Genomic DNA, 12,784 nt, shown 5'->3' on the forward strand with positions numbered 1-12,784 from the left:
CATTGTTTTACTAGAACTGCACTATGGAAACACAAGTGTGTGACAATATGTACTAGAACATGTCTCAAGACACTGAACCCATTCAAGAATCTGCCAGAAATTTATACATGTCACAGAGCATAACAGAAAAGCATAACAAAGCACATTCTAATGTTCCAAGTTATTCACTCTACATTGTTTTAATAAACAGCCCTTGCCACTAACAGTAACATTTTGCATATCTTAAGATCTAGGTTACATGCATACAGGCAAAGCCAAAATTTTCTGCTTCTGTTCTTTGCTCTCCTCCTCCCCCCACTCCCTCCTCCTCCTGTTGTTGTTGTTGAGTTCTTCTACAGTGTTACAAAGTCCCTGTCATTTGGACCTAATCCATTCCTTTCACTATGTTGCAGCAGGTTATGGCCTTCTAAAGTTTTTCTTTGTAATTGCAAGGCTTCAGAGGTCAGCATCTACATACACCTTTAATTAATTCTGCCCTGTGGGGCATTGCGCTTTGTTTCTCACATAAGCTGTTTATACCTCATGGCAAGCTATAGTTGAGTATAAAACAGTAATTTTTGATACAGCACAGCAATTTGCATCTCAAGAATTCTTATAGTTGCATGTACATACTTGGGCTTCCTCAAGTAGTTCTTTCCTCTAATCACAATTTATCTTTCTCTCTCTTTGTGAATTAGAAATGCACAGTAGTAAAAACTGATTATAACTGCACTGTAAATCAGTGTTCCATTTGCATATGTATTTGTATAAAAACATGCTGATGCTTGGAATTGACATTTTTGGGTATTTCCATTTCAGGAGATGCAAAAACTTGTTCCTACTAATTTTAAGTTAAGTTAGACTATCACAAATTTCCTTGTTATCCAATGTCCTACACAAATGTTGTGTAAGGGGATTAGCTTGTGCCTGTTGCCAGGCACAGCAGCTGCAACATAAACATTTTTTACATTGGGTGAAGAAGCCATGTTTAGTTCTTTGTGCTTTGAAAAGGGCTGCAGGGTAACAGTGAAGTCCAGATGGTTCTCATTATCTATGTCAAAAGAACTATGTTTTGTACTATGTTCTTTCTCCTTTTTGTTTGTGATAACAGATCAACCAACCCCAAACCTTCCCAAGTAATGACATTATTAGAAGCCGAGTCCCCCCACTGCCCCAAGACTACATTCTTAATGCAAGGCTCTGAATAATGGAGTTTCAGGTACTCTTATGTGCCTGTCAGCTTCTGTCATACAAGGTAGATTGTTTTACATACACAAGCTTTTCCAAGGCCTCATGCCCACTTCCAACTTGGAGGCCAAGGGGAAACTCTCACCTGCCTATGTCTGGCAAATGTGCAGTCTCAAGAACCACTTAGTCTAAGGCACAATGCTAAAGTTAGGTTTCTTACAGACTCCCCCCCCCCCCCACCAACCACTGTATAAAGCTCCATTGCTAAAAATTCCAACTGTATGAAGGGCAGGAGAACAGGTAAATGAGGGTTGCTTCTACCGCTCCTGACCTGCATGGAAGATTGGAAGGCTCTGAGTTCAGGAGCTACTGCTTATCAAAAGCACAATAGATAGGTTTGTATCCTAAGGCTGCATTCCTGTTCCCACTCTTCTGAGAGTAAATGCCATTGAACTCAGTGGGACTTAGTTCTAGCACCTAGGATTGTGCTAAAGGCTATGAATCAGTGAGAGAAGCTGGAAAAGTGCAGTCTTCTGACACAACTTAATGCCATAAAATAGCTTGCAAAATTGTTAGGACTTTCAACAACAAGGTACATAAGAGTATAATGCATTTTGGCCTGTTTCTTAACTGTTACAGAATTCTATTATAAAAGGCTTGATGATCTGTTTACATATAAAGTAAGATGTTTTCCATTAGAACAGTTTTTTTAATATCTGTTGCAAACCTATGCTATACAACAACAACAACAACAACTGTTTACACAAGGAGTGTCCTGCTGGATCAAAGCATTCTGTTTTTATACAGTAGCCAGCCAGATTCTTACAGGAAGCTTAGAAGCAGGGTATGACGATGTCCATGTATACAGTCTTGCCCTATCTTCCAAGAGTACATTGATCTGAACCTGGACATTTCATTTAGCTATCATGATTAATATGGGGCAAAAAGTCATATAATTCAGTCCCAAATAGATGTACTGTAGTGCTTAGCGCTTTGGCTTGGATGAGCACCTGAACGTGGTAGGGGGTTTGAGACTGTCAGAGAAGCCGAGAGCCATAATGCCACCCGGAGGCTACACTGCCTCCCTAATCTGGTCTCCTAGCAGGATTACCCAAGGCAGACCAAGAAGCATGTTCCTTCTTCAGAAGTAATGGTCATATTGGCAAAAGATAATCATTCTCTCTGGGGTTTTGGGGCAGCCACTGGGCAGCAGTAGCAGTTGAAAGCAACAGTGGCACAGGATCTTTCACAGACAATGGAGGGATGCTAAAGCAACTCTGGTTAGTACTGCGCAGAGGAAGGTGCGTTTCTTTCTTTGTAAACCCTGTGATGAAACAATCCAAAATGATACAAGAGAAATGCCGCTTGCATTTCAGAAGAGACTCAACCAGTTACTGGGAAAGAAGAGCAAAGTCTGGATAGGAACAGTATTGTAACTAGTGACACAACTTAATCAAAGCTGGAAAGAAATCTAGCGGCAGACATGTGCAGAAACAAAAAGGAAGTCTGATGCTGCACAACAGATGCCATTGGAACATGGAATGTGAGAAGGCAAACTGGAAGCTGTATAGCAAGGAATGGAACAGTTGAACATTGCAGTACTTGGTGTGAGCAAACTAAAGTGGACTGGAATGAACGTTTTCAGAGAGACAAACACTAACTGGAAATGGCAAACTCAAGAGAAATTGAGTTGCTAGGATACTGAGGCAAGATGTAACAAATGCAGTAAGAGGTTCTAATGCAAAATCTGACTGAATCATATCAGAATTCTCAGAAAACCTGTCAACATAACCATCGTTCAGGTTTATGCCCCAACAGTGGGTGCTGAAATAGAGGGAATCCAAACTTTTTCTCAGGAATCCAAGAGGAAATTGATAACATACCCAAACAAGACATGTTGATCATCGTATGTGACTGGAATGCAAAAGTAGGAAACAAAGCAGAAACTAATGTTTGGTCTCAGAAATGAAGCAGAAGAATGACTCATTGAATTTCAGGAAGCCAACAATCTGTTTACTGCAAATACTGCAAGTTCACATAAAGAACAGATTTGCATTATTCATCTTAAATGAGAACGAACCAGAAGAACTGTGGACCGAAACCAAAGATGTTATTAGGGAAGAATACCAAAGGACAATCCTAAAAGCAAAAAGAAAGAAAAAAACCTGTATGGATGATGGAGAAAACACAATTTCTAGGAACTATTGAAAAGCAAATGCAAAAGGTTATCAAAATAGGATCAGATTCCCACATGTAACTGTTCAGTGACTATTATGTAGAGACAAAAAGAATTATTATACTGGTCAGTGCAAAGAAATAGAAGAAAACAGCTAAAAAGGAACACAAAAATACCTCTTCCAGAAGATCTAAGAAATCCAAGGGAAACTCAAACCTAAATTAGGAATGCTGAAAGCCCAAGAAGACTGTCCAACCAGGAGAAAACAAAGAGAAGGTGGAAAAAATATGTGGAAGAATTATACAGAATGATTAAAAGAATAAAAGACTCTTGCAAAGAGGAATACTATGATGAAGAACCTGCAATATTAGAAAGTGAAGTGGAAGCTATTTTGAAAGCACTTGAACAAGTCACCTATAGGGTAGCCATAAAACTATTCCAAGCTGCAGAGACTGAGTAACTCCAAATCCTAATGAGACTGTGCCAACAAATAAGGAAAATGAAACAATAGCCCTCAGACTGAAAGCATTTGTTATACATTCCAGTCTACAAGAAAGGAGATGCAAAAGAATGAAGCAAGTAGAGGACCACTGCACTAATTTCCCATGCAAGCAAAGTGATGCTCAAGGGTTTACAACACATAATTTCAGCCTTTACAGAGTGAAAAATGCCTGACTTCCAAGCCTTTGAGTATATGGAGTTATTGATGGTCCTGAAAGAAATGGGTGTGCCTCAGCATTGGACAAGAAGCTACTCTTAGGCCAGAATATGTAGAAACAGAATGTCTCCCTAAGCAAAATCATCAGATAATGGTGTATTTTATTGGTCTCTTCAATCTGTATGTGGAAACTCTAGCAGAATCTATGCCCTTAGAGCTTGGTCTTGCAAAACAAGCTGAACCCTGAGGGAAAGCCTGCAAATGCTCGTGGAGGGAAGGTTGCATAACCAGCAACATTCTGTGTCATGTACAGCAGCTGAAACAGCTGCTGGATCAGACATGGAAGAAAGATGGTTGTGCAGGTCTGACTAAGCATAGCTGTTCAAATGGTAGCAGCATCCTTCTTCTGTGCCAAATGGCTGCTGCATGTGGTGTGGAAGAGAAATGCTACTATGACCACGTGGGGGTCCTTTCCTGCACAGCCCTGTATGGCCAACTTTCTTCCATGTCAGGTGGCAGCAACTGAAATGGCTTCTGTAGGCTCGATTCCTGGCAAGCCCCCTACGAATGCTGGGCATGACTCAGGGCTGCTCCACAGTGGATTAGAATGCAGGGAGCTAAACCCAGGGAATCCACTGATTCACATATCCCTAAAGCGGGACATATAAGGAAAGTTAGATTAGGTCCACAGGAAGGAGAAGCAAAAATTGGCAGAGGATTCATGAAAGATTTAAGATATGCAGGTGATACCCTGTTACTGACAGAAAGCAGCAAGGAATTGAAATGACTCCTGAAGAAGGTAAAGAAAGAAAATGCAAGAGCAGGACTGCAGCTGAACATTAAGAAATCAATATGAGTGACTACAGAAGAATTACACAGCTTTGAGGTCAACAACGAAGAAATTGAAATTGCAAAATATTTTGCATAGCTTGGCACAGTCATCAATTCAGACTCAAACTGCAGCCAAGAAATTCAAAGAAGACTGATACTTGGAAGGGCAGCATGGAAGAAACTGGAATAGATCATTTAGTATAAGAACATTTCATTGGATACCAAGACAAGAAATATACAATTGTATTCCTGATCACCATGTATGGGTGTGAAAGCTGGACTGTGAAGACAGTTGGCAGGAAGAAAATGGATGCGTTCCAAACATGGGTGCTGGAGGGGAGATTTGTGAACACCCTGAACTGACAGAAAGACAAACAAGTGTCTCCTAGATCAAACCAAGCCATAACTCCACTGAAGGAGGCTGTGGTAAGACCATTTCTTAGAAAAACCAAACCTGGGACCAGGGTTTTTGGACAAGGTGCTTGAGAAGGTGGTGGCTGAGCAGCTCCAGCTACCCTTGGATGAAACAGATTATCCAAATCCATTTCAATTAGGCTTTAGGCTTGGGTTTGGGATGGAGACTGCCTTGGTCACCCTGTAGGATGATCTTTGCCAAGAGAGAAACGGGGGAATGCAACCCTGCTGGTTCTCCTGGGCCTCAGCCATTGACCATGGTGTCCCTCTGGACAGCTTGGCTGGGTTGGAAGTTGGGGGCCATGCGTTACAGTGGCTCCATGCCTTCATGGCTGACTGTGTCCAGAAGATGGTGCTGGGGAGCAGTTGTTCTGCCCCATGGCAATTGTGCTGTGGGGTTCTTCCGGGCTCTTTACTGTCCTCCATGGTGTTTAACATCTACTGTTGTTATTCAGAAATGGTGGCTGAGGTGTCATCAGTATGCTGATGACACCCAGCTCTACATCTCGTTTTCATCTAACCCAAGTGAGTTGGTCTCTGTGCTGAATCACTGACTGAACTCAATAATGGACTGGATGAGGGCCAGTACATTGAAACTCAGTCCGGATAAGACAGGGGTGCTGTTCGTGGAGGGTCCATCTGCTCAGATGTTGACCCTTCATCCTATCCTGGATGGGGTTGCACTCCCCTTGAAGGACAGGATTCACAGCTTGGGGGTGCTCCTGGACCCAAAACTATCACTTGAGTCTAAGGTAGACCCAGTGGCCAGGAGTGCCTTTTTTCACCTGCTTCCAGGTTACCAACTGCGGCCCTACCTGGAAAGGTAGAGCGTATCCACACATGCTCTGGTAACTTCTCAGCTTGGGTATTGTAACATGATCTGTGTGGGGCTGTACTTAAAGATGGTCCAGACACCTCAACTGGTACATAATAGGGTGGCACATCTTCTGGTGCAAGCGAGTTTGCACGCCCATGTCACCCTGATATTATATTGCTGCCATTGGTTACCAGTCAAGCTCTGGGCCCAATTAAGGTGCTTGTACTAAGGTTTAAATCCCCAAATACTTGGACCAGGATACCCAAAGGACCAACTGCTTCTATAAACCTACCCAGTCCTTAATATCTGGTGAGGAGGCCCTTCTGAGAGAGCCATCCTTTAAGGTGGTAACAGGATGGCAAATAGAAGAGAGGCCTTTGGCTGTGCCCCGTTTATGGAATGGCCTTCCAAAAGCAGTTTGCCTGGGGCCATCTTTACAATCTGTTCAGCACCAGTTGAAAACAGTCAGCTTCTCCAGACATTTTAAGAATCAATTTTATATTTGGATATTATTTATGCTGTTTTTACCTTTAATATATTTTAACTTATTGGTATCTGACCTCAGCTGTGTATTTCTGTTTTATTGTAGGTTGTTTGTTATTTTATGAAATACTGTTATTTTATGTAATATTGTACTCCACTTGGAAGGTCTTCAGACTACTATAGCAGAATATAAGTTGAATGAACTACTACTACTACTGCTTTCCCTGGAAACAAAAATGAAGGAACTGAGGCAGTCATATTTTGGCACATCAGAGGAAGTCAAGACTCACTGGAGAAGACAACAGTAATGCTAGGGAAAGTCCAAGGCAGAAGAAGGCAAGGAAGACCAACTGTGAGATGGCTGGGTTCCGTAAAGGAAGCCATGTCCTTGAGTTTGCATGAGCTGAATGGGGCTGTCAAGGACAGGACATTATGGAGGGCATTTATTTGTAGGGTCAGTATAAGCTGAAATGTCTCGACAGCATGTAACAACAGCGATTCATGAGCTAACCTGACCACTTGCTAATGATCAGGGCTTACTGTGTGCTTTCCTCACTAGAAGCCAGTGCTTGGTACATAATGCCTAAGTAGGCCAGCTCCATATACTATAAGTTCTGTGGCCAGTAGTCTTCCTCTATTGCAGAAAAGGCATTTCGAGCAGGTATGAATTTAGACTCTTAGAAAAGCAGAAAAACTATTTGTTTTGGCTTGACATAGCTGAAATGCAACTTCAGTGGCGCTGTATATTCTGCATCTTTGGGGATCTCTACAGGGTTAGAAATTGTACTGACTGCTTGTAAGAGACTTTTGGATTCTAGTATGCTCAATGCCTATACTTCTAGTGCATGGTTCATTCCATGGAATATATTTTATATAGAAGCTGCTTTTCGAATTTCTTGATAGGTGTGATCTTCAGCCATGGCATGAATTCTGAAGTTAGATGTGTGTGTAATTTCATGACTTGCTGTTTTCTCTTACTTGGAAAATCCTATGGCTTTTCCCCATAGGACTTGACATATCCAGAAATAGGCGGGGGAAAGGAACTATCTGGAACATTAAAGGGCCAGCTATGTCCCAGCTCTGTAGCAGTGAAAATGGGTACATTATGCAGTTTGAACTGAATGTAAATTCATGTTGTTCTATCAGTATCTGTACATCCAACAGATGTAATGAAGCAACAGCTTCTTCATTCCTCCTCTGTTTTCATGAACATAATACCAGATGGGCACAGCAAGTGGGAACAGTCCTACTACCTATATCAAAGCAACTGTATCCCTCTTTTGGGTTTTTGTGATTCTAATATGGGGGAATCTCGGGTTGGGAGATCTTTGAGACAGGATAAAGAAAGGGTAGCTAATTCCTGGAACTGTGGGTCACAAACTGATTTAAATTTTAAGTGCATGGATGAACTGAAGCCTTAAAACTAGCACTGACAGTACTTGACCAGTATTTTCTTAATGTGCTTCAGTATCCTTGGTCATTTGGAGCTTAGGATTTGTGAAATCATCTACTTGTTGTAGTTCATGCCTCTGCTAGAAAAAATGACCGTCTTTAGTTTATGTTGCATCCTTCATGAGAGGCTGAGTTTGAAGCATGTGTTATTCCTAAGTAAAGTAGACTGGAGTAATCCTGAGTGGGCATTTCAAGAGGTATCTTTGGCAGTAGGGATGGGGAAACTGATTATTAGATCTCTATATCTTTTCCTCCAAGATGTAGAAGTATTTGCTTTCTTGGAGTGGTGTAGAATGTACCCAGCCCTCTGGTGAGGAGGACACCTGGTGCCTCATTTATCATTATTTCCACTGCAGTCTTTGAGTAGGTAAGAAACAGAGTTCTTCCTGAGTATCAGGGAACACTGCCCCTGTTTCTTATTTTCTCTGAAACCCACAAAACTAAAGAGATACCCGAATCTTGTTCCCAAGGGCTCAGTGCATGTGACAGGACACATGGGATTAGAGGGGCAGCAGTGACAAATAAAGACTGGCTAGAAAGACAAATGAACATTTGTGGACTTAGTAGTTGACTATATCGGATATTCAGGATGTATTAAACATGTTGCATTAGAGTACGTAATAAGGGCCTCTACTGGGATGGCATTATAGTAGACTGTGCTATTGGCTCCTATAGGGGTGGGTGAGAACAGCAGATAAAGAGATGAAGTGACTTTCCAAAGTCAGGTAGGAGGCAGGACTGTACGTAGAACTCCTCTTCTTCCCTGAGGATACCCTTTTATTTTTGTTGCTATAGTTGAGAGAATGCTGAGAGAAGTATATTTAAAAAAGGCATTTCTGATCAATACTGGTTTAAAATTTAAATTTAACAGCCACAGAACAAGATGCCCCTCTTTTGCAGCTTCATCTCTGCAGTGGCCCACATGGAAGGCTGAAGTGTGAGAGCACTGAGACTTTAGCCAAGTGATTTTTGCAGCAGAGTGCTCTTCTGTATTTGTTATTCAAGTGACCCTTTCAACTAACAAAATAGTGATCTCTTGGGTTTCACTTTTGATCTTCATGGACCACAATCCTTTGTTCTTAATATAAGTATTTTGCAACTCCTTATGCTGATGTTTTGATAAATTATGACAAATATTTTCTTTTTCATTCTTCAGGTCAGGAAGATCCCAATAGCCTGCGGCATAAATACAACTTTATTGCTGATGTGGTGGAGAAGATAGCACCGGCAGTTGTTCACATTGAATTGTTTCGCAAGTAAACAAGAGATGCAAATTGCATTATTTTCCTAAATACTGTGTGGATTGTATATGCTGTTGTGAAAATATGGTTGCATGTAGAAGCTGCTTCCAAGGATAGCTTTATTTTTATGTTTCTGCTGTTGCTGTTGTTGCTGTTGTTGTTCTCTGAAATAGTGGCTATCTTAAAAATGCATTGAATGTGTTGTGAATGTTCTACATGTCTAAGATAACTGCTAAACTGAATACTTGATGGTATAAAAAGGCCAAAGAAGCAGATTATCTTCATCATCTCATAATATTATCTTCAGAAACTGCTTTCCCTCTTAATTTTTAAATTCCCTGTCTTTTAGACTTCCTTTTTCAAAGAGGGAAGTTCCCGTTGCCAGTGGTTCTGGCTTTGTTGTTTCTGAAGATGGCTTAATAGTTACAAATGCCCATGTGGTTACGAACAAGAACAGAGTGAAAGTGGAGCTGAAGAATGGTGTCACCTATGAAGCTAAGATTAAAGATATCGATGAGAAAGCAGATATTGCACTAATAAAAATAGACACTCAGGTAAGTCAGTGGTGATCATCTGTTATCTAGCCAATATCCAAATACACTTCTTTGTAAGACCTAGTTTTGCAGAAACAGACTTTACAGGAAAAATGAATGTTTATTTCTCAGATATATAGTTGAAGTAAGTCTTACAGATTTCTTTAAAAGTTAAAGACATATAAATAGGATTAGCATTTCAGTATCAGCACAGGTTTGGTACATTTTGACCTGTTGTGGTTTTGTAATCACCTCTTGTGAAGATCCTTGTATAGTAGACCATCAGAAAAGTCCCAACTTCTGCAAGGTAGCAGAACTAAATTCTTCAGCGAGTGTCAAAAATTATGCTATGAAGTTTTTAAAAAGCCTCCTGCTATACAATTCTGCAAAAGCATGCCATTGTTTTCCCACAATGTGTGCATGTTAATTCCAGAACCGAATAGGCAGAAAAAATTATATGAGGCTTTCTTTGCCCCTCTTGCTAGGAAGGGAGGAAATGGCTGGATGAGACAGAAACATGCACAGTTGGCACACCAACCTGGATTCAGTGTTGCTATGCATGTGTTGTAGAAAGCTGAGTAAAACTGTATGTCTTAATGCATTTTAAGTATTTAACTCTCTTCTACTCTTAAATGCACTGGGTTCTACACTTGACAAACAGTTAGATTTCTCCACTTTGAAAGTACGTCTCCAGAACAGTGCCAGGGTGCAGCAGCGAGAGAGAAAGCTGTTGTTTGGTGGAAGTAAACTATAAAGATGCTCCTCCTAAGGGCACAGCTGCAACCTCCTTGTTTTAGGAACTGAAAACATTCACACAATGGTCTCCATTCTGTATGCAAAAAAAGGACTTCCAGCACGACTGGCAAATGGTTTTTGTGGGGTTGCCTTCTTAATGTGGGGTTATTCCAGGGCAAAAGGTACTTGCCTTTTTCAGCGAGAAGCTCCCTTCTGTCCTTATTCATTTAAGAGTCCAGCTTGAAGCACAGCCTGTTACTGTGCAGATGTGTCCTAGTTCAGCAGTGTGGTGCTGGAAGTGGAATGCACAGTTAAGGCCTACTTCAGTTTCTTGGGAATACATCTTCTGACGTGTGTTTGATTTTTGTCCCAAAGTCTAGCAAGCACTTTTGTTTATGCCCTGGAGTGTTCTCTGGTTTTCAAGTGGTAAGTTTGCTTTGCCACTGTATTCCCCCTATACAAAACCTCCCTTTAATGCACTGCAGGTGTGCATGTTGTGTTGTATAGTTTGGCATATTTACAGAAGCGAGCATCATTCCACTTTCCATTGCTAAGCGTTCTGGGAAATGGAAGCACACACGAGGCCTTATCCAGTACTTGAAACCCCGTTCAGCAGTCACTGAACTGCTCAGTCCCTGTTAGGTGGTTTTCATCACGGTGCCTAGACAGAGGTTTGGTTGTGTCGCTTGGTTAAATTATGCAAAGGTAATCTCATGGGGAAGTGTGCAATTGTGACGTGACATGCAGAATGCTGATGATGCCACCAGTTTGGTTTTATTAGTTTATGCATGAAGAATAGGAAATATGAGCACAAGTATTTATCTAGGGTGTTTTACCCACATTTAGGAATATATGTGACTTGCGTAATTTGAAGCACAGGAGAAGATAATTTGTCAGTACCCTTGGTGGGGTGGCAATAGCTGGTTGTTAGATTTCAGTTCAATATCTGGGTGGAATATAGTCTGATCTGAGATTGAACCTAGATCATCTTTGTACAAAGCCCACACTTTTGCTGTTCCTTTTCCTTTTTCACTATCCACCAAGCACGCTATCAGAACACCGCAGTCCTAAAAAACCATAGATGGGACCTTATTGATTCCCCATCTGCAGGCAAGAACATGTGGTTGGCCTGTTGAGCTTGCGCTCAGTTGCTCCCTATACTATATGCTAGATGGACGCTTCAGCCTGTGCTCATCTACACAGTTCAGTAGGAGAAGAGTAGACTGTCTAGTGGTGAACACTGGTTCCTTTCCCATGCTTCAGATGCATCGGTATAAATCTGGAAAAAACAGGGTTTGCTGTGTGCTTTTTCTCCTATGGAGCAAGAGGCGATGGCACGCGAGAGGGGGCTAGAAGCTCACAGTGAGAGTCAGGCGTTGGAACAAGGAGATTTATACTTGGTGCCCAGGGCCCAAACGGCCCCCCTGCAACCCGACTCTGAGGCTTCCTCGTGAGTAGCCTCCCCACATCCTGGCTCTGAGTTGTTGGAGCAGGGTGCAGCTTCCCTTCCTGTAGACTCCGAGGTGTTTGAACAAGTTGCCCCCCCCCCCCCGCCACCAGACTCTGAAGCTGCTGGGCTGAGTCCTGGAGAACAAGAAGACGTAACAGGAAATTTATGGAACGCCCAACTTCCGAGAAGATTGCGGAGGCTAGACCAATTGGAATGGCAGGAGAGAAGCTTGTCCCACCCACGGACAGAGAGACGTGAGAGGAGACTGAGATCCACGTGACTTTCTCTCTCTTAGTTCAGAAAGGAGGGAGCAACTGAGCTGCTAGGAGCCCATTGCCAGAGCTTATCTGTTGCATCGTAAATCTTGTAGTAAATAGCAATAAAAGTCATTAGTTTTATTGCCGACTGCTGTGTGAGTTAATTGGAGACGTGAGAAATGGCCTCACGACACAAACACAGCTTTCCTTTGTGTTTGCAATGTTTTTATCAAATGCAACAGCAAACACAATGCTGATTGATTTGTGCGCCTTGCGTTTTTGCTTTACACTTTAGACAAATTGTCCAGCTTTTACAAAATAAAATAATTTCAAATTTATAGAATAAAATATTCTTGCTGGAATAATATTATTTATAGATTGTTATATTAGTGTTACATAAACATGCTGCCTGGGGAATATAGGACTTTTCTCTCTCTGAATGTTCAGAGGATTGTGTCCTTAGTGGGTAAGATGAGTAGAATGTGTAAGATAATATATTTGGATAATACTTTGGTTAACCTAGAATGAAATCCTGTGACAGTTTGCCAGTGGTCTGAAGAGAACTACCTT

The 12,784-nt window shown here is 41.6% G+C and overlaps 1 protein-coding gene across 1 annotated transcript in view; it reads left to right on the forward strand.

Moving 5' to 3' along the window:
- Positions 1 to 12,784, forward strand: part of HTRA1 (HtrA serine peptidase 1) — a 63,704-nt gene that overhangs the window by 24,866 nt on the left and 26,054 nt on the right. Inside the window, exons 3-4 of the mRNA XM_044431563.1 lie at positions 9,155 to 9,254; positions 9,589 to 9,793. Of these exons, the coding sequence (XP_044287498.1) occupies positions 9,155 to 9,254; positions 9,589 to 9,793 (305 nt within the window). The remainder of the gene's footprint in view (positions 1 to 9,154; positions 9,255 to 9,588; positions 9,794 to 12,784) is intronic.

Source organism: Varanus komodoensis, unplaced genomic scaffold, assembly GCF_004798865.1.
Source record: "Varanus komodoensis strain SLA01 unplaced genomic scaffold, ASM479886v1 scaffold1, whole genome shotgun sequence".
Classification (NCBI taxonomy): Eukaryota; Metazoa; Chordata; class Lepidosauria; order Squamata; family Varanidae; genus Varanus; species Varanus komodoensis.